Source organism: Panthera uncia (assembly GCF_023721935.1).
Source record: "Panthera uncia isolate 11264 chromosome D3 unlocalized genomic scaffold, Puncia_PCG_1.0 HiC_scaffold_8, whole genome shotgun sequence".
Taxonomy (NCBI): domain Eukaryota; kingdom Metazoa; phylum Chordata; class Mammalia; order Carnivora; family Felidae; genus Panthera; species Panthera uncia.
This window is the reverse complement of record NW_026057586.1, coordinates 81,682,178-81,703,092: the sequence shown is the minus strand read 5'-3', so window position 1 is coordinate 81,703,092 and position 20,915 is coordinate 81,682,178. Positions and strand designations below refer to the sequence as shown.

Here is a 20,915-nt window from a genome sequence, read left to right as displayed (position 1 = left end):
CTCCCCGGGAACACAGGTCCCGGCCACTGCCCCACCATGGCCCGCGCCTCGGCCGTCTTACCTTGTTTTTGTTGACGGCTGAGCTGGGGCACAAGAGCAGGAGGGACAGTGAGGAGCTCTGCAGCTCTTTACACACCTGCCACAGGAAGTGCCGGAAAGAGCCGCCTGCGGGACACATGGAGGCTGATGGGCATCGGGGGCATCGGGTCCCCGCCGGCCCACCCTGCCCGCCCGCCCGGAACGGCAGCTCCTTTGCCGGCCTGAACTCGGCTGCGGCGGAGAGAGCGCTCGCCTGAGGGCGGGGAGACCTGGGGTCAAGTCCCGCCGGGCCACTTACTGGCTGGGTGACCCCCAGGTCATCACTTCTCAGGGACCCAATACGTCAAAGGGGGACAGTCACCGTACCTACGTCGCAGGCTAGTTTCAAGGAGTCAGAGAGACCGGATGCAGAGCCCTGCGTATCTGGCACCGCCGTGAGCTTACACGGATCCGCGGGCTCGTTTAATCCACCTCCGTCGCTCCGGGTTGTACCAGGAGTGGGGCCGCCCGTGCCACTCCGCGCTCCCCTCCCTCCCCCCAGGCCCAGGTGCCCAGTGTCTATCTGTTCAGTGAGCAGCGTCCGGCTGAACAGCCTGACGCACGAACGCCCGCCAAGGGCAACCGGCGATCATCAGCATCTCTGCTGCCGTCATTCCAAACGTGCCTGCGGCTTTCTTGCCAACTCCTCTCTGTGGCTGGGTCTCCTCTCCCCTGTGCACCCCCTGTCAATGTCCTAAGGTCAGGAAGCTCAGAGGACAGCTGTGCGTGCCCACTGCTTGGTCGGAGCCACGCACGGGACGCGCCTGGGGACAGATGTCCTCACTCAGCTTCCGCGGAGAAGCAGGAGACCCCGGCCTGCTGAAGCCGCCAAGGGCTGGGCTTGGGAATCGGACAGACCTGGCTTTGAACCCCAGCTGGCTGCCCGACCTTGGGGACACTACTTGGGCTGGCAGCGTCCCAGTTTCCCCACCGGTCCAGTGGGACGAGGCCGGTCTCTTGTGCAGTGTTGGTGCTGTGAGGAGTGGAAGGTGCTGAGCACGCGGTCCTGAGAGCCGGCTGTGCCCGGAGCACGCTACGGTGCCGGTTGGTGGCTCTGGCCAGGCCCCCGAAACCGGCCCCCGGGGTGGGGGAACCGGCGCTTGCCAGGGACCTCCGCCCAGTGCCGTCCCAGCTTGGGGACCCCACCTCTGGTGAGCACTAGGGGGGTGCCCTTCGTGCCGAACGGACACAACAGAGACACCCTCGGTTTGGGTCGGCCCTCTCCCCCGGGAAGGGCCGCTGGGCTCAGAGTTCGGATGTGTCCCATGGGAGACGGGGGCACTGGGGAGCCCTTCGGTCGTCCTGGCTTCTGCAGAGCAGGCTAACAAGGACACAGCTTCCTTAGTCTCGCCAGTGGGGGGGACTGTGGGCAGTTTAGACTAAAAATAACTCCAAAAATGCTCTCATTTTCAACACAGCCTCCGCCCGAACTGGCTGCAGAGCCCGGCGGGGGCCGCCACTTACTGGTGCCGTGGACCTCCTCCCCGGTGAAGCGGATGTTGAAGGCGTAGGTGGGGTCACCGCCACTGGCCAGCTTGACACAAAGCTGGGATGAGGGCACCGAGGCCAGCTGCCTGGCAGCCTGGCAGAAGTAGGAGTTTTCAGAAGCTCTGATCTCCCCTGGGAAGAGAGAGGAACCAGTAACAGCCCCCCCAACCCCCGCCCCGAAGCACCTTCCTCTCCTTCCTCTGCTCTTCCGGCCCAGGACAGACACCTGGCCGGGCCTTCGGCTGCCTCCTGGCCCTCTCCCTGCCCCTGGTCCGCCGCCTTGCCTTCTCTCCGCTTTTGGAACATCTTCGTGCCTTGGCCGTGTGGCTCCCAGCCTTCCCTCTGTCCCCGGGGAAGGGGGGGTGTCCTCCCCATCTGTGATCCTCTCCCCTCCAGTTCGTGTCATTTGTGGCACGTGTGGGTTCACGTGTCGTGGCAGACTCCTGGCTGCCTCCCCAGTAGCCACTCGCCCCAATTTCTCCGATGCCAGAACCCTGACTCCAGCAAGCCCACGGCCAACCAGAGTTAAGTGTACACATCCCAGCCTCCCCTGCAGTTAGGTGTGGCCACGTGGCAGGCCTCCCGGGAGATGGGAAGCCAAGGCGAGCCTCCAGGAAGTGGAGAGCTCCTCCCCTCGCTCTTGCTGCCAGGAAGGCAGGCTCACTAGGGGACCCTGAAGGTGGGAGTCACACACTGGGACACTGGAGGAGAAAGACGAAGCAGCCAGATGGATATCTGGACTCCCTTCTTCTAGAGGTTTCTTTTCTGTGCAAATCAACTAAATCCTTTGTTCGATCACAGCTATGTTGTATTTTCTGGCCTGTACAGCTAACTTTACCTCCCACGATTTCCAGGGGGTCCAACGTGATCTCTGGAGCTGCATGGTCAGCTGTCCTCTGTGCGGTGGCGTTTAGCACCCGATTCATGACCGTCACCTTCGTGTCGTAAAAGATGAGCCCTGCGGGGAGGAATGTGGGAGAGAGGCTGGGATGGGGCTGCTCGCCTTCCTTCCCTGTGGCCTCTGAGGCCCGGCGGAGGACATGCTGTCCCCTTTGGGTCTGTCTAGTCTCTCCTGGGATGCCCTTCAGGCCCCTGAGGCACTCAGGTGTCATGGTCCTGACCTTCTGGGAGGCAAGTTCATAGTATCTGCTCAAATGGTAACGCACGAACCTTGACTCTGTTGTGTCCAGGAACACCTAGTTGGCAGACAGCGAATCAGAGCCTTATATATTTCTAAATAACCTGAAAACTTCTTGTTTTTAAGCTTTATTCACTTAAGTAACCTCTACCTTCAGCATAGGGCTTGAACTCACGACCCTGAGATCAGGAGCCGTGAGGTCTTCAAACTGAGCCAGTCAGGAACCCTTGAAAACTTTAGAGAATTTAATTTTTCAGAGCATAGCTGAAGTAACCGCTCTTGGCTGGGAGCGCCGTTCCCGGGGACACACGTAGGTCACATGTAAAGGAGAAGGGTCATCCCGGGCAGTTGCTGGGTCTGGCTGCGGCGGCGGGCGCAGGCACTGACCTTTGGCCTCCTTCAGCAGGGCGGCGATGCTGTGGGCAAACATGGGGGTCTGGCGCAGCTCCACCAGAGGCAGGAAGAAGGTCTCCAGCGTGGTGTTCAGGGACTGGAGCAAGGCGAACCGCAGGCGCAGGCTCTCGACGGGCACGTCTGCAGGGCACAGGGGGCGGTCAGGCCGAGACTCTCGGTCACAAACGGACTCAAGTGGCCCCCATCACTCGAAGCGGCCATCAGGAGTGGGCACTTAGGGGGGACCGGGAGGCTCCCGCAGGGCATCTCATCCCCGACACCCAGAGACGCCAGCAAGCGTGGCCCTCAATCTGCCCGGGCCTGTGCCGAGCAGAAGCAAAGGCGGGAGGCCCTGCCTGGCCAGAAGGGAGGCTCGGGCGCTCAGGGAATCCGAGGGCGCCCCCTCCCACCTTGGCCTATCTTTAGGGCCCTGCAGAGCTGCTATTTTTAATTTTCAACTTCAAAATAATGAGACTTCTAGGAAGCCGCAAAAATAGTACAGAGTCCCGGGTACCTTTCATCTGCTTTCCCCCAAAAGCGACACATGTCCAAGACCAGGACACGGAGATACTGGCACACTGTCTTACTTGTTCACGCTCACGTCCGTCTCCTCTCCAGCTGGGAGAGATGGACATCGGGACCACGTCTGGCCCACGTTTACCTTGGAAGTATCAGGAAGAGAGCAAAGGCCCAGGCCGTGCGGCTGAGCAAGAGTGGGCAGACTCAAAACCGCCTGTGGCACACACGCGCACAGGCACAGAAACAAGCCCAGCGGTCACCTTCCACGGAGGGATTTACGGAGAACATCTGTGGGTGCATTTGTGCGTGCACACGCACTCCTAGCTTTTAGTAAAGACACGCCGCGCGCTCTCCTAACGGATAATGCCTCTAACGCGCACGGCCAACTCTGAGCCCCGCCCCCTCGCCACCGACTCCAGCAGGGCATCCACCGTGACCTCTGGGCGGAGGCTGGGTGTGGTGATGGGGCGTGGTCACCCAGCAGCACCCGCGGCTTCCTTGCAACGAGCACAGTGAGGCCTTGTAAACTTTTAGCTCGGCCACAGTCCCAGCTTCGTGCCTTTCTCTCCCTCTTCTTTGCCCACGGGGTTCACGGCAGGTGCGCCTACCCCGGCGGCGGCGCAGGGGACGGTCCCCCAAAGCCAGACCCCCGGGGACCCACATACTCAGGAGACAGGCCACTCTGGGGTCGGCGGCGTCTGCGGGGTCCAGATACACCTCGTGGGGGTGGAGTCTCGCGGGCGTGATGGCGAGATGGCGGCACAGCCGGTTGATGTACTGCACGAGCGCCACGTCCATCTCCAGCGTCCACTTCCTTGAGGCCTTGTGCGCGTGTCGGACATCGATGCAGGCACACCTGGGGCCGGGGGAGAAGGGCGAGGTGGGGCGGGGCCGCCGGGGACACCGCGGGACTCCTCCTCGGGGTGCCGGTCGCGACCCAGCGGGAGGAGGGAGCAGAGCAGGCCGTAGGGGCCGGAAGGGCACATCCCTCCTGGGGTTTGGCGACGCGCGCCCCCAGGTGCTCCCTCCTGCGGCGGGGGGCGAGGGCGCCTGGCTCGGGCTGGGGCTCGGGGGCCCTTGGGCTCAAATCTCGGCCACCTGGCGACCCGGGCCACAAAGAAGCCTGCTTTCCGAGCCTCGGCTTCCTCACCTATACGATGGAGCCATAGCGGCGGCGCTGGCCTCGAGAGCTCGCCGAGGGCGCGCACGGCCAGGGCCCGAGAAGCCACCGGCCGCCGGCCTCACTGAAGCCGTTACCCTCGGCCGGCGGCCCCGTCCCAGGGTTGGCGCCGGGAGCTACGCCAACAGGCAAAGGTGCGTTTGTGAGGGCAGCGCTTTAACTGCAGCCACATCACACGCGACGCAAGTGCCCACGGCTACGGGACCGCGGAGCCCTCTGCTGCGGTGACACTGAATGACGAGGAAGAACGAAAAAGGCAGACGTCTGGTCTGATCCCACTTCCGTAGCACTGAAAAAACTCTACCCCCAGAAAATGTTGGGAGACACGTTTACGGAAGCCCCCTGGGCACCGAATCACAGGCCCTCTCCCCTGTGCCTGCCTATACTGCCTGGGCTTTTTATTACGTGCGCGCGTCCTTAACCTACAAACTCAGCTGCTCACCCGAGAGAGGCAGGCAGGCTGGCGGGTGGGTGGGTGCCTTAGCTCCGGAGCTCGCAGCACCTCAACTGGGCCACGTGCCGCACAGGGTGCATCCTGCCAGGAGGGCCTTCCTCGGGGCCACGGCAGAACCTCTCCGGACAGGCCGCCTCCGTCCTACCCAAGCAGCGCTTAGAGAGCGAGCTTCCTCTGTGGGGATCCCCTCACAACCCCCCACACTGGCCGCCCTTGGGCCCGGTGTCGGAAGGGGCTCAGGGCACAGGGCGGCCCCGTGACACGCCGGAACGAGCCCTTTAGCTGCAACAAACACGTCACTTGGAAATCCGTTTGTAGTCCAATTTGCACCCTTCCCGCTTCAAATGCACTTTCTAGTCCAAAACAGGTGATTCTACTTTTCAAAAGCCCCAGAGTTCTCTCTCCTACTGGCTTAGTAAGAAACTCGTTCCTGCCACCATGATGCAGGCCCATCCAGGGATGGACCCGGAGCCTTCCGTGAAGGAACAAAATGGCGGAACCAAGCAGCAAACGGCTTCTGAATCCTGAAAGTGGCTTTTTTTAAGAGGCATGCTCGAGGCAGCCATTCTTTCCCTGACGCCGGGCACACCTTGCTTTGAGCGCCAGGGGTGAGCGCCGGAGTAGGGTAGGCAGGTGTCTTCCAGTTTGCAGACGTCACGCCTGCCTAGGACTCTCTTGCGGCTAGAAAGGGGAAACCATCCTTGTCTGGCCCTGGGGACCTGGCGGGCAGTGACCTCGCTGCGCTCCTCCTGCCTGGGAGGGAGAGAGAGTGGGCAACGGAGACTCGGAGACAACGCAGGACTCTGAGGAACAAAGGGTCTTTGGAAAGAGAAATCGTTCCTGTTAGGGGCTGAAGCGTATCTCCCCCTGCACCCCTTTCCTAATGAAGTTAAAGGAGGTCATAAGGGCGGGGCCCAGACCAGCAGACTGGTGTCCTCATCAGAAGCGGGCAGGCAGCGGCCCGTGTGTGCGCAGTGAGAAGGTGACCTTCTGTCCATAAGACAAGGACAGAACTCAGGAAAAACCAACCCTGTTGAGCCCCTGACCTCCAGAACTGTGAGAAAATGAATTTATTGTTTAGAACAGAGTCTGTTTCCAAACAGGTTCTGGCACCCACTTTAATAATTATGAAAAATTTGAAAATAACTCAGTAGGCATTAAGAAAGGCAGACAGAATGGTTCCCTGGAAGGATTTTCTTGGGAATACATCTGGTGGCTGAAAACGATTTTTTTTTTTTTAAGAGAGAAACAGCAAAAGGGGGGGGGGGGGGGGGGGGAGGGAGGGAGAAGAGCGAGAATCCCAAGCAGGCTTCACACTGAGCGTGGGGGCTCGAACCCATATCCCTAGGATCATGACCTGGGCCAAAATCAGGAGTTGGACGCTGAACTGACAGAGCCATCCAGGTGCTCCTAAAAACAATTTTTATACAAGGTATCAACTGGGTTGAGAGACGTAACTTCTTACCTCTCAAAGTGAAGGTCATAACCACAGGATAAAATCGCTCTCCAGACGCTACGGATGTCTTGCTTGGCCCGGTCAATGACAAACTTGTGAAATCCTTCCAAGGTCAGATACTTCTCCTCAGGGACTGATGGAGAAGCACGCAGACTGTTAGGAGTTTGGTAGAACCTCCCACTGCAGGGGCCTCACTACGTGCCCTCAGACGTCCCTGGCAGGGCCCGATCCACATAGCGCCCACCTCCCACCCCTCCAGGGTCCGTCACTGACCTGGCACAACCTGCGACCTCATGAGGTCAGCGAGCCACAGCCTGACTCTTCTCCAGCTCTGCTTGGGCCTTTAAGGAAGCTCAAGTTCTAATGCCCAGTAAGTGCCTTCTGGAAGCGAATTTCTAAGCAGATCTCCAGATCTTTACTTTCAATCACCATCATCTACTTTTCACCTTGGATACATGGTATTTTGGGAGCTGCTGTGCTGACCTCCATAAACTCACAAAGATGGCGTTGAGGCCCTGCCTCACCTAAACCCCAAGGGAGCCCGGCCAGTCAGACAAATGCTGGGTCCGGGGGCCTCCCAGTCTCCAGGCCCAAGTTACTCATTCACCTTCTTGTTTTTTGGTGGGTGACTTCTCTGGGTCCTTCTCATCTGGCTTGCTCTTTTCTGGGGACTTTGGCTTCACAGTTGGCTTCTTCTCACTTAAGGCAGTCCTGCTATAGACCAAAGCACTGCAATCAGAATTCCTGTGCCTACACCTTGTCCTGACAGAGGACATGCAGAGCCTCACACGCGCATTAGTTCAGGACCCCCCCCCCCCCGCCGGCACCCCCCACGGCCTGCAGTTCCCACAGGGCTGGGCTCAAGACCAGCTCTGTTCTCACCAAGGGGTTTACTGAGCAAATTAGGACAAAATGATGCCTTAACTATGAAAAATCTGAAGGAGATGCTTTTTGAATGTTCCTTCTACATACTTTTGAGCTGCACAAAGAAGCAGTCACTAGTCAGATGTAGCCAAAGTTTAAATTAAAATAAAATAACAAACTCAATTCCTTGATCATACTGGCCACATTTCAAGTGCCCAGTGGCCACCTGTGGCTAGTGGCTACTGCATTCAACAGCACAGACAGGGAAACAGCACAGATTTCCATCACAGAAAAGTCTATTGTACGGTTCTGGTTTGTAAGCACCACTTATATATAATTAACGAAAGGACAGTTGATTTTTCCGATCCTTTAAACAATTCCTCTAGAGACTCCTGCCAGGTCACACTTTGCTATCGAAGATTCAGTTTTGAGTTCCTGAGAGTCATCTGCCTATGTCTGCAGAAAATTCTGTTAATTATGTGTGCACACCCACACACGAGATACTATGGCGCTATAAAAAAAAAAAAAAAGGGCACGAAGTTATTTTTGTGTTGATACGGGGTCATCCCCAAGATTAGTAGTAAATGGAAACAGCAAGGGGTAGGCCCTGTATACAGTATGGAGACATCTGGGAGAATGCTCATGTACTTGTGTGTACACAGGAGAGTTCTGGAAGGCTATGGAAGTAACACTGGCAATCTCACGGAGGGCGGCAGGAAGGCTTAGATGGAGAAGAGGTGTTGCTTTTGACTGCATATACTGTTGAATTTTGTACTATTTTAAAATTTAAGAAATACACATGCACCAATAAAAGGTTATACACTTAACTGTTACAAGCGGGTTGCTATATATGAAGTAACGATATGTTTTTAATATGCATTTTACAGTTTTTCTGTATTACCTATGCATTCTTTGTGTGGTTAAAAGAAGTCAGGTTTGTTTGTTTTTTTTTTTTTTTTTAAACAATTCTGTACATTTTGAATGTCGTATTACTTCAGACTGGCCTGCTTTGCAGCCTGCATGGTCCAGATTTTACTACACTTATGGGTAAAATGGAACACTGTGTCTCTGAGTCGACAAAGCCGGGGACACCAAGACAGTGCAGCAGCAAAGAAGAGCCAGGGTGTCTGCACCTCTGGGGAGCAAGGACAGCCTTGCGGGAAAACGGTCAAGGCGGCGGCCCCGTGTCCCCTGGCGGACGCACACGCCGGGCCCCTCGCACCTGACACTGTTGAGCACAGCCTTGTCCTTGGCGGGCGGCTTGGTGATGGGCCGCTTGGTGCTCACCACCTTCACGGGGTGCTGCTCCTTCCCGCCCTTGCTGTACTTGCTCTTGTCGAACTTGGGCTTCGGCACGCCGTATTTCCTCAGGATCTGTGGGCACCAGAGGGAGGGAGGGTCCTCGGGCTCAGCCCAGGGCGCACCTGAGGCCCGGCACGCGGGGCGGGGCGGGGCATCTACCTGCGTGAGCTGGTCTTCCAGCACCTTTTTCGGAGGCCGGACGTTGGTGAAGAAGAGGTGGAGGAGGTTGCCTGGGGTCTGGGAGTTGATCTGCTCCTTGCTAAGATAAATGTCCGACACTTTGATGGGCTTTGCCGGTGTCAGGCTCAGCATCTGTTCCGAATGGGCACAGCTCTTAAATATCTCCGTCAGCACCTCCCTGGCACCGGGCACCAGCTTCTCACCTGTTACAAAACGGGGCAGGACGAAACAATGCTGCCGTGAATGTGCTACGTCAGGAGGAGCCTCGCAGCGTTTGCTCAGAAACAGCTCATCTTGGAACGTGGGTAATAGACGTTTAGTGGCAGTGAGGAGCAGGCCACCAAAACCTGGTTTCCCCTTCGTGGGCACACACCCCAGCCGCACTCTCGGCCCGCCCTGCTGCTGGGTGTGGTCCTGGGACAGGAGACGGGAGCAATCCTGGGCCAGTCTGCCCTCCTCTGCGCTCATCCCCTCCACCGGCTGCACGGACACGACAACCCCCTGGGACTCGGACCTCGGCACTCACCCTGGATTCTTCCATGTGCAAGAAACACACTTCCACTGGGTCTGAGCCACTGTCCTCTTAGGGCTACTTAGCGCAGCAGTCTAATCTACCTTAACTTCAACCACACGTTTGTGACGGGCAGTCCCGAAGGAACAAGAGAGCACCGAGTCTGCAAGTGCTTTTAGTGCAAAGCGCGAGCTGTCGAGCACATCTCGCATTATTAGTGTGCTTCAAGACTTGAGCAAGTGGGAAAAGAAAGTTCCCTTAGATATAAGAAGATTGTCCATGAGCACAAGAAAAAAAAATTGGATGCTTAACCGACTGAGTCACCCAGGCGCCCCTAAAATAAACAAACTTAAAAAAAAAATTTTAAACTTTACCAGTTTGTTCGTTGTGGATTTTTTGCATTAACTTTGACTTCTATAAATATAGAACCAAAATATTATTTAACTAGATTACAGAGATTTTGAGCCCATTAAATTTTGTGCCCAAGACCTCACTTCCCTCACCCTGGTCCCAGCCCTGAGGGAATATTTCAAAATTTTATGATTGGGGCAACAACAAAGCCCATATTTGGTATCATATTTTTGTACTTGTGGAACATGAAACAAATTCTATAATACTACTATGAAATTTCAAATATTCAAGATTTAGAAAAAAAGGACACGGATGAAAAATGTTGAGCAAGACTAGAAAAAAAAAAAAAAAAGACCACACAAAAGACTGTAATCCTAACAAGAAAATAACCACTGTTTCTAAGTGAGGCGAGCCGTCGGCCTCAGACGGGAGTCTGCTGCGAGATTCTGCTCAGCGGGGCCTCGGGGCCCACGTCCTGGATGAACACACCGTATCACACAAAAGAAGTGGGGAAGCCACAGAGGGTCCACCCCGAAGAGTCGTCAGAATGACAAAGTGGGACTTGGTGAATAAAGAGCTAGAACTGTTTCTTCCCCAAGAATTAGAGCAGAGGTGGAGACATTTACTGTCCTCAAGCAAATGACCAATCGATCACCAGCGACGTGCTTGGTATGTTCCAGCTCCACAGGACGGAACACAATGAATACATCTGAACTTGAACAGAGGGAAGCCTGGCTAGATAAAAAGCAAAATGGGACTCGAATGCAAGTCCACTCTCGAGCCCGAAGAGAGTCGTGGCACAGCCGCTCCCGGCGGTCTCCTGGCTGGAACGCAGCGGTGCCCCGATGGCCCTCAGAACCCTGACAACTGCCGTGAGCCGGGCAAAGAACCTCTTGTCCCAAATCCACGACACCCTCCACATCATTTCTCAAATCACCAACCCCTAGAGGTGCCCCCCCAAAGTTCCTTTCTCAGGTAAGAGGTTAAAAATAGGGGATATTGAGGGGCACCTGGGTGGCTCAGTCAGTTGAGCGTCCGACTTCGGCTCAGGTCACGATCTCGTGGTTCGTGAGTTCAAGCCCCATGTCGGGCTCTGTGCTGAGCGCTCAGAGCCTGGAGCCTGCTTCAGATTCTGTGTCCCCTTCTCTCTCCGCCCCACCCCTGCTTGTACTCTGTCTCTGTCTTTCAGAAATAAACAAACAAAAAAAATTTAAAAAATAAACCAACATCAAAAAAAATTGGGGATATTAGGAAAAAAACAGGGGATATTGGGTACAAAGAAGGGAGGAGAGGACTTTTGCTCATTTTTTCCTGTAAATTTAAAGCTGCTCAAAAAACAGTCTATTCATTAAGAAAAAAACCCATAACCCACCTTTAATTGATTTATCATTGAAATAATCTTCTAGCCCTGGGCTCCCCTGAGTATCAAACAGACTCTGATTTACTACAGATACAGTGAGAATCTCCTCCGTTGACATCTCCATCAATTCATCTTCACCGTCCAAACTTGACAAACCGATCAAGTCATTGTTGTTAAATAAACTTGCTCGAATTTTCTCAATCTTGGCTCGGGATCTTATCTGTGCGAACAAAGGAAAGGGTCAGCATCGGAGGAGAGGAATGAATGGCCTTGTTTTCCTTCCCGCCTTTCCCTGAAACCCTGTCCTCGTCTTCAGTGCCGTGAGTGCGGTCTGACCCCGCTAGCTGGCCTCCTCCTGGTAAAGTCTCCGCCACATGCCAGTAGCACTAACTTGGAAGGGAACATCTCAAGTGGAAATCTCTGTCGCTACTCCCTGGCCAGGTCTGTGGCTTTACTCTGATGCCCAGGGAGCTAAAGTCCATGCTCGGCTCGGAAAAAGCCCCCAGGCAGAGGGTGCATAGATTAAGAGAAGCGATTCCAGGGAAGAAGCCAACCACCAGGTTCTTGAGCTTTCCTGTCAGAGCTCCCTGGAAGAGGAAGGTGAGGCACGTTTCCTTCTGAGGGCCTTCCTCTCCGTGTCCAGTGAGGCGAGGACAGTTTTACTCTGAGCCTGAGTCCCCGTACACAAGGGTGCAGGAAGACACAGGAGGTGGGATTTCTAGACAAGGAGGCCCAAGAAGCAGATGGGATCTTGACGTGTAAATGGGACCTGGAAACTCAGAATCTCTCCAGCAGAACGGCCAGTCTGTTCTCACGCTCATCAGTGAAGATCCCTCCCGCCAATGGCAACATTTACAACGACCCAAGGCCACTCAACGCTATACCGGCAGGCCTGAGCTGGATCGCGCTTGATGAAGCCCATCCGCCAGGAAAGGCAGGCCCCTCAGACCCCTCCGCCTCCCTCCCACACTCAGCAAGAACTGCAGGACCTCATGAGATCAGACTTGACATCGCTCGCAGAGATGTGACCTCAAACACGGATAATCAACATAGTAAGTCACTGCGGTTTCCAAGAGCCGCTTCAGGGAGCTCCCTAAGTGCCCCCGGGTCACCTAGCAGTTAATCCCTCGGAAAGGACATTGGAGGGTTTAAAGAGGCTTGTGGGGGTTCAAGCCGCTCATGATTTCAGTGGTTGCGTGAGCAACCGTTACCTCCACGACCGCGAAGCCTTTGATGGGGCGTGCTGCGAGAGGCTGGTTGTCCAGGGACGTGACCGTGTACGCGGAGCCCATGTCCGACACAGAGGCCATCTCTGCGTTGTCCAGTGGCTCCGCCAGGCTGCCCAGGCTGCCCAGACTGCCAGTGCTGCACAGGGAAATGTCTAGACTCTCCTGGCTGGACACCACGTGGGGCTCCAATACGCCAGGAGGGATGGGCGGCTCAGGGCCTGAGGGCAGCGGATCCACGGAGAGGTCACTGACTGTCTGCGAGATGCCCTGGGAGCTGCAGGTGGAGGCCTGGCTGGTGGAAGCGGACGCGCTCACGCTCATGGCAGGGGTCAGGCTGCTGGACGTGCTGACCTCCAGGCTGTCTGTGCTGGGGAAGCCGAGGGTCTTCTCCGCCTCGGCTTTTCCGTCGCCGCCCTCGGCCTTGTCCTTCGGCTTCCTGGGGTCTTCGTCCTGCAGGGGGATGTAGATCTCGTCTTTGAAGACCCCGCCGTGGGCATTGCAGGCCTTGCGGATAGCACCTCTGACGATGCCCTCGTCCAGGTGGGTGGGGATCCCAGAGATGACCAGCAGGCGGCTGTGGGCGGTGGGGCCTACCAGCGCCTGGCAGGCGTCGGCGATGGCGTCGCTCGTCACGCCCAGGCCCTGCGGGTCCTTCCTGGTGAGGTGCCGGAGAATGATGAGCAGGGTGAGGGCTCGATGAAACCACAGCATGTCCTCGGGCTTGCTGCCCCCGATGCTGAGCATGGCGGAGTCGGACTCCACTGAGCGCGAGGACTGGCGCTTCCCAGAGGAGGAGGCCTTTTCCCGCTTCATCTTGACTTTTTTCCTCTTAGACAGGAGGCTGGGGCTCTGTGGCGTCTGTCCCGGGGAGGAGGACGAGGAGGACGAGGAGTCGCTGAGGTTGGGGGCGGTCGTCGAGGGCACCCCACTGGCCGTGACGCTCATGTTCGTGGGCAGGGTCACTTCAGCCACCGCCAGGCAGCCTTCCATGAGCGCGTGAAAGTAGGTGGAGAACCTGCCGTGGTCCGCGGCCGCCACCGCCCCGGAGCCTCCGCAGGTGCCGCCCGAGACCCAGCTCTGGGTCTCCTCGTCATACAGCTTATGGAGCTCCGACTGCAGGGCCATCAGCATGGCCAGACAGGGGTTCAGCTGGAGGGCGATGGACGAGGACAGGCCAGCAGGGTGCTTCCTCTGCTCCAGGGCGTGCACCGTGCGCAGCAGCTCCGCCAGGAGATGGAAGACAAGCTCCTTCACACAGGCCGCCATGTCCGTGGTCCACAGGAAGTTTCCTGAGGCAAACAGAAAACAGTAACAGCAGCGGTCACTTGCACGGCCCTGATTCCGTACTAGGGACTGTTCCCGGCCACGTGACGCACTCAGCCCTCCCGGCAACCTCGAGAGAGGCAGGACCTACGCTACTCACCCCCATCTCACACATGAAGCAGAAGCAGAGGCTCCAAGAGCTGAAGCCTGGCCGGCTGGCCCCAGAGCCTGCGGCCTTAACCCCTGTGCCACACGGTCGTGCAGAGCCGGCGTCTATGGCTCACACCAAAAAAAAGTCATTTTCTTTCTCATAAGGTTATCAAGCGAGTTAGTGACAAGTCACGAGAACAGGACTTCCCAAACCATGAGACGCTTACTCTGGGGGGGCACACAATCCAATCTTATCAGCTAGCACAGAAATCCACACTGACAACGTATCCTAACTCCTCTTCCAGCCCTAGTTTTTTCAACAAGAAAGCCTTACTGTGAGCTGGTGTATATATTATACACATATTATAATATATATATACGATATATATATATATCATATATATATATACATATATCATATATATATATGTGTGTGTGTATATATATATATATATATGTATATATATATATATATATCCTTGACAGTGGGCCACAGACCCAGAGCCTCTGACAGGCAGCAACAGTCAGAATTTCCTAACAGTAACCATTTTTATTTTTAACCTTCTGGTTATAGCAAGAGATACTAATTTTCCACTTAAGGTAGCAACATAAAACTCCCCTTAAAGTTTAAAAAAAAAGAGAAAAGAGCTGATTGCCAGAAAATCAATAAACGCTGACAAGCATGATTCACAGACATGGTGGAAATCACATAAAGAAGGCATGACAAGGACTGAAGTTCAGGAAATTTGTCTGGGACAAGATGGGTCACAAGTTTCTATCAAGTTCCCTTTGTGCCAGATGTGTATCTTAAATTCACACACTCGTGCTGTGGGCACTGAGCCCCAAGGGCCAGGTCAGCTGACTTATCAAGAGTCTCTCCAATCAGGCTCAGCACCTATAAGGGGAGGGGATTAAACTGACTGATCTCTTAGGGGAGATGCTGTTTTGCAACTATTTTAAGTTTGTTTATATATTTTTGAGAGGGAGGGCACAAGCTGGGGACAGGCAGAGAGAGAGGGAGAGAAAAGAATCCCAAGCAGGCTCTGCGCCGTGAGCGCAGAGCCCAACGCGGGGCTTGAACTCATGAACTGTGAGATTATGACCTGAGCCAAAATCAGGAGTTGGACCCTTAACCGACTGAGCCACCCAGGCATCCATTTCGTAACTTTAATTGGAAATGAACTCAGGGTTGTCATGCCATGTGGGCACTCATGAAGCCATTCAAGAGAACAAAGGTCACCCTCAGATGCTCATGTGACGTCCTTCTGTTGTCCTTCCTCTGCTTGTTTGCCATTTATATAAGAGGACAGTGTTGGAGAGAATTCTTCTCCGCCAAGACTGCAAATGGCCGGTGAGTGGAGGCTGGTCACAGACATTTCCTTCCTACAGTGGTTCCCCACTCACCTTCCCTGATCCCTCACCCAGTGTATTTTAAAGAATTTGATTTCATTGCCAACATATAAAAACTGGAAAATTCACATCAATGTCTGCATTACCGGTTTTTGAAATAATGCAGCAATGAGTGGCAGGGCTCAGTGATTGTCTGATGCAACATGAGGTGCCCGGGCCCACTTTCCTTCTATTTCCCCCATTTACGTCATCTGTCTGACCCCTGAGAGCATTTAAGTCTGCAGTATCATTTCCCGTCCAACATTTTATGATAAAAAAATTTCAAATACATGGGCGGCTGAACTACTTACACAGTGAATGCCCGTACGCCCACCACCTGGGTACTCCCATTACCATTTTGCTAAATTTGCTCTTATGTACGTTTCTACCTATCTATTCATCCAGAAACTTATCTTAGGATTTGATTATTTCAAATTAAGTTGCAAACATCAGTCTGTTTTATCCCTGAACACTTAAGCAGCCATATCATGAATGAAGTTCAATATTTATTTAGAATTTGAGGTAAATTTACACATGGTAAAATGTAAAACTCTAAAATTTACCATTCTATGAGTTTTGCCAAAATGCAACCCCCCCTTTAAAAAAACGTTTTTTCATGTTTATTTATTTTTGAGAGAGACAGACACACACAGAGCACAGGCAGGGGAGAGGCAGAGAGAGAGACACACACAGAATCCGAAGCAGACTCCAGGCTCCGAGCTATTAGCACAGAGCCCCTGATGCGGGGCTCAAACTCATGGACCGTGAGATCATGACCTGAGCCGAAGTCGAATGCTTAACTGAGCCACCCAGGCGCCCCAAAACGCAACCCCTTTTCAACCTTTCTGCAACTAGGAAGTCATGATGTTTGATCTTGCAATGTCATTCACTTCCATACCACCTTTTACCTCCAAAGTTACAAAAATGGCCCATATTTGGGTTTTACAGTGAAGTATGGTAAAATTAATCTTATTTTCATGGTTAGTTGCTGCCCCTCAAAATAATGAAAACACCCCGCACGTCACGTGTTTAGAAGACTAGGTTATACCCTACTGTCCACTCTGCAAGCCCTCTTCCAATGACTGCAACCTGACAAGAGGCCACCAGCGTGCAAGCCCCTCCCTTTGGCACTGAGCCAGCTCGCCCAGGCCCGATCCTGGGGGGGGGGGGGGGAGGGAGGCCTTACCCAGCAGCTCCACCACTTGTAGGAGGACAGATGTTGGGATGGTGTCGGGCTCATCTTCGGATCTCCCTTCGCTATCCTCTAATCTCCAGGACAGCAGCTGCTCCGCGAAGGCCATGGCCAGAGGGAACTCCAGAGGCAAAGAATGCAATACCAGCACGGCTCCGGGCGGTGGAGACACCCCTGGAAGAGGGGCCAAGGAGAAAGGCTCATAATTGGCAGCACTGAAGCCAAAATAAACCTAAGAAAAGGACCCACCAGGTGTGCATGGAAGAACAGGGCCGGAAAGCCCACCTGCTCATCTGTTGGAGGGGAAAAGAAACGTAACCACCCCCCCCCCCCATTCCAGACCGTCAGCTGCAGGTGCAGGAGGAGCCAGAGGCCATCCCTCCGAGGAGTCCATTTGTTGGTACAACAACGGGACAAAGGGCAGCAACGAGAACAGGGAAGGAGACACTCCCCAGCTGGTTAGATACCCACCAGCCGAACGACCCAGCATGGAAATACTAAGTCAGACTCTAAAGGTGCTTCATTGGAACATTCCCATCTTGGTAAAGAAATAATCAGCCGTTTGGTGTGGCTGCAATCCTGTGAGACCATTAAGCTTATATAAGTTACAGAGCGGACCAGCTAGGGGTGCCCCAGACTAGCACTACCAGGGCCTTGGGCTTTGATATTCTCTTATTACCCTATGTCACTGCCGTGGCCTGAATCTGGCCCGAGACGCAACAGTGAGAGGAAAAAGGCCCTGAGGTCTGATCCCCCCTTGTATCCTTCACCGTACCCCAAGGCCCGCTACAAGTCCTGACCAGACAGAAGTCAGGGCGCCAGGGGCCTGGAGATCTCTGGACAAGTTCAGAAGGAACCACAGTGACTGGCCTGCACTTAGCGGTGAATGCTTGTATAGTGATCACTGGGGAATGAGAAGACAGAGAACTTCTGTTTTATAATTATAAAGTTTAAAAAACAGTTAGTATAGGCAAAACGCTATGAAAAAATCGGTTCTAATAAAATGAGATCATAAAGTTGTTTAGCAATAACCAAATCACTTAGGTAGTCTCCTTTTGTTTCATTCCATAGCAACACAAGGACAGGGGCTGTGGAAAAGCCGAAGGCCCCGCCCCAACCCCCTGCCTTTTTTTTTTTTTGAGAGAGAGAGAGAGAGAGTGAGTGTGAGCAGGGGAGGGAGGAGAGAGAGAGAATCTTCAGCAGACTCCACTCTCAGCACAGAGCCTGATGTGAGGCCCGATCCCACGACCCTGGTATCATAACCTGAGCCAAAATCAACAGTTGGATGCTCAATCAACTGAGCCAGCTGGGCACCCCTCTAATACATTTTATCGTGTCTAACACACACACGTCCGTCTTTTCTTATCAAATGTGATGAGGAAGTGAGGTGGAAGTCTGTGACCAGGTTGTCCTTTCCTCTGCGTGTCTGCTCCGGACAGTCAGCTGGCCCCAGGGCACAGGTTTAGCCTCACCTCAACCTAAAACCATGCAGGCTTAGCAAAGAATGCTGGGGGGACAACACCAACTAGGCCTCCCACCAGGCGGTTCACCGCTTAGACTGGGGGGCGGGGAGCAGACGCTCACTGTGGCCTGAACCCCAGGGGAGCCACTCGCACCGGAGAGAATTTGGTTTCACGGAGAACCTGAGAAAGGCAGCTGGGAGTATTGTAGCTAAATCACAAGGCTGCTCTGTTCCCGTCACTCTAAAGAGCACCCACTGGCGATAAGAAAGGAACTGTCCACTGAAGTCCAGGCAGCAGGTGCAGGTCCTCCCTGGGCAGGAAGGGCGCTCCCTTCACCTCCTGTCCCTAAAATACACTATCCCAAGCACTTCTGCTCTTTACGGACTGGGCACTGGAACACAGCAAGGTACAAAATCCTTTCTATCTTCAAAGAGAAAGACAGCAGAGAGTAACCTCAAGCTGTTCTGATCACCAAGAGCTAATTCAGAGACCTACCCAGTTTGATGTGGACCTTGTCCGTGGACAGGATCACAGAGGGGTACTGGTTGGCGGTAGGCGGCGGCGTGAGGCCGGTGTTGGCCGGAGATGCATCCCTCGGATAACACACGGCCTCGATCAGGTTTAGCTGGCCGTTCCGCTTGACTTTGTGGCCAAGCCCGTAGACGAGCACCCGTGCCCATGGCGCCTTGTACAGGGAGGAGCTGAGGAGTGGAGGAGAGGAAGGGAGGAGAGTCAGCGGGGTCTGGGCGTACACGCCAGGGATGGGGAGCGGACTCGGCCCCAGAAGGAGGGTCGGGATCGGGCATTTGTGAGTCATTCCCACCATTAAAATTTTTTTTTTAATGTTTATTTATTTTTGAGAGAAAGAGAGACAGAGGTGTGAGTGGGGGAGGGGCAGAGAGAGGGAGACACAATCTGAAGAAGGCTCCGGGCTCCGAGCTGTCAACACAGGGCCCGACGTGGGGCTCAAATCCACAAACCGTGAGGTCATGACCTGAGCCAAAGTCGGATGCTTAACCGACTGAGCCACCCGGGTGCCCCCATTCCCACCATATTTTAGAAAGTCGTTCTTTATAAAGACTAATTTCCAAAACACAGAAATATGGAAAGAACTATAGATTATTTTCAAATATAGTATGCATTAAACAATAAAAGCAATCTGAGTTTTTCTTCTGTCCATTTCACCAGAATCCATTTTTCTCTTCTCTCCCGTCACCTCTCCCGGAGAAGGGGCAACTTACTCTTTGCGGAATCCAGACTGACTTTCTTTGCACGACACCACGACGAAAGCCGCCCCGGGGAAGTTAACGTCCATGTTGACTTTGGACTCTGAGATGGGGAACTCTTCGGAGGGGAACTGCTCCGGGGCTGTCTGCAGAGACATTTAATCAGGAAAGGCACAGGGTACCCACAGGGGAGCATTTCACCTCCCAACTCCCAGGCAAGGGGCAGGGCCAACAACGCATGTGTGGTCACAGGCTCAGGAGGACCAGAAAGCCACCTGGGGCAAAGGCCAATGCAGATGGGACCAGGCGGGAAAGCCTCAAGGAAAAGGAGACTGGTTCGGAAGGCGGGGGCCGTTGGGGAAGCGAGAGGGTCATTCTCAAGCAAACCCATAAGCCTTCCAATGAAAGGTGACAACCCCGGTTCAGGGAGAGTTGAGTGTCAGACCGGTACCTGCAGGAAAGAGCAGAGCTGTTTCGTCAGCTCCAACAGGCTCTCCTCGCCCTGGTGCAGGGTCCGGGTGATGGCCACGCCGAGCCACTCTCTCACTATGTGGGAGCTGCCCTGGTAGAAGAGGTCTGTGGCCGAGCAGTTCTGGGAGCGCACGCAGTGCTGCAGGGACTGTGCCAGGAGGATGGAGCTGGAGCTGATGGTGCCATCTGGGGCCAGGAAAGAAGACCTAAGTGCACCAGAACCGCAGCGGCCCATGGCTCCCCGGGAGAGCCTGGGAACCGACCAGCAACCCGTCCAGATAGCCAGGCCGGGACGGCTCGGACCCGGCACCTCGGCTAAGATGTTGCCGGTCAGATCCCGCAGGCCGGCGGGCTGGCGGGGGATTTCACATCAGTGGTCTGTGTTTTTGCTTTCTTTTAAGCAACAAAACCGATTCCTAAAATAAAATCTTAAGTGGAGACCCAAGTCTATTAAACACAAGTAGAGCAGCTTCGATGCAGGGGTTCCCACAGCCTGACCTACTGGCGTGCCCTGGCCCGTCCTGGAGGCCCCGAGGAGCCGCTAAGGGAGTCTGTAAGGCGCGCGTTAGGCCATTAGGGCAGAGCTTCTTCCGCGTACATTTTAAAGCTTTCTGGGTATGTTTCGGAGCCTCTGAATTCTTGGGGTAGGCCAGGGGACCCCACAGCTGGGAGGTGCCATCAGGCCTCGGGTGCCATCCGCCCTCTCACGCCTTGCTCCTATCTCAGATGCCGGGAGGTCGAGGGGAGCAGGTGGAGGCTGAGGTGCCGGGACAGACGCAGGGGCTCCTCGGTCTTGGACTGGGCTAAGCGGATCCATCGCTTAGCGTTCACCGGGGGAGCCAACACACAGCATCGGGACTGGCCAAGGGCCCTAAGGCCAGCAGATACACACAACCTGGCCCGTCAAAATGGCTCCACCCGAAGTCCCAACAAACCACTCGGGTGTGCCGTGCAGGAGCTCGGTAACAGGAGCATTTTCCTTTTTGAATAATGCCAGAGAGAACGTCTACGGCAATGGTGCAGTGACGGGATTTCCTAAATAATGCTAAATTTTCCTTGATCCACAGTTTGTTTGGGAAGCTCTATGAATGCTTAATATAGCAAGGACTCAATACGTCATGTAGCACACTTGCACTTTTCAGAGTGAGAAAACACTGCCAAGGTCACCGGGACTCTCCAGGGCCGCTTACCTCCACGAGTCCGAAGGCACCGTGCCACGAGGCGGGCGAGTACCTCACCACCACGGCTCCTGCCTGGG

At 54.6% G+C, this 20,915-nt stretch overlaps 1 protein-coding gene across 4 annotated transcripts in view; it reads right to left on the bottom strand.

Annotated features, from left to right (window-relative positions):
- The window catches only part of HECTD4 (HECT domain E3 ubiquitin protein ligase 4), a 189,221-nt gene that overhangs the window by 7,085 nt on the left and 161,221 nt on the right, over positions 1-20,915 (bottom strand). For 3 of the 4 annotated variants that reach the window (XM_049619914.1, XM_049619916.1, XM_049619917.1), the window contains 15 exons: positions 19,638-19,843; positions 19,202-19,332; positions 18,456-18,661; positions 16,492-16,671; positions 12,486-13,792; positions 11,287-11,494; positions 9,032-9,255; positions 8,793-8,944; positions 7,314-7,420; positions 6,716-6,839; positions 4,282-4,472; positions 3,092-3,238; positions 2,405-2,524; positions 1,543-1,698; positions 62-165 (listed from right to left, as the gene is read on the bottom strand). In XM_049619914.1, the coding sequence (XP_049475871.1) occupies positions 62-165; positions 1,543-1,698; positions 2,405-2,524; positions 3,092-3,238; positions 4,282-4,472; positions 6,716-6,839; positions 7,314-7,420; positions 8,793-8,944; positions 9,032-9,255; positions 11,287-11,494; positions 12,486-13,792; positions 16,492-16,671; positions 18,456-18,661; positions 19,202-19,332; positions 19,638-19,843 (3,563 nt within the window). The remainder of the gene's footprint in view (positions 1-61; positions 166-1,542; positions 1,699-2,404; positions 2,525-3,091; positions 3,239-4,281; positions 4,473-6,715; positions 6,840-7,313; positions 7,421-8,792; positions 8,945-9,031; positions 9,256-11,286; positions 11,495-12,485; positions 13,793-16,491; positions 16,672-18,455; positions 18,662-19,201; positions 19,333-19,637; positions 19,844-20,915) is intronic. The other variant, XM_049619915.1, reaches the window with a different exon arrangement.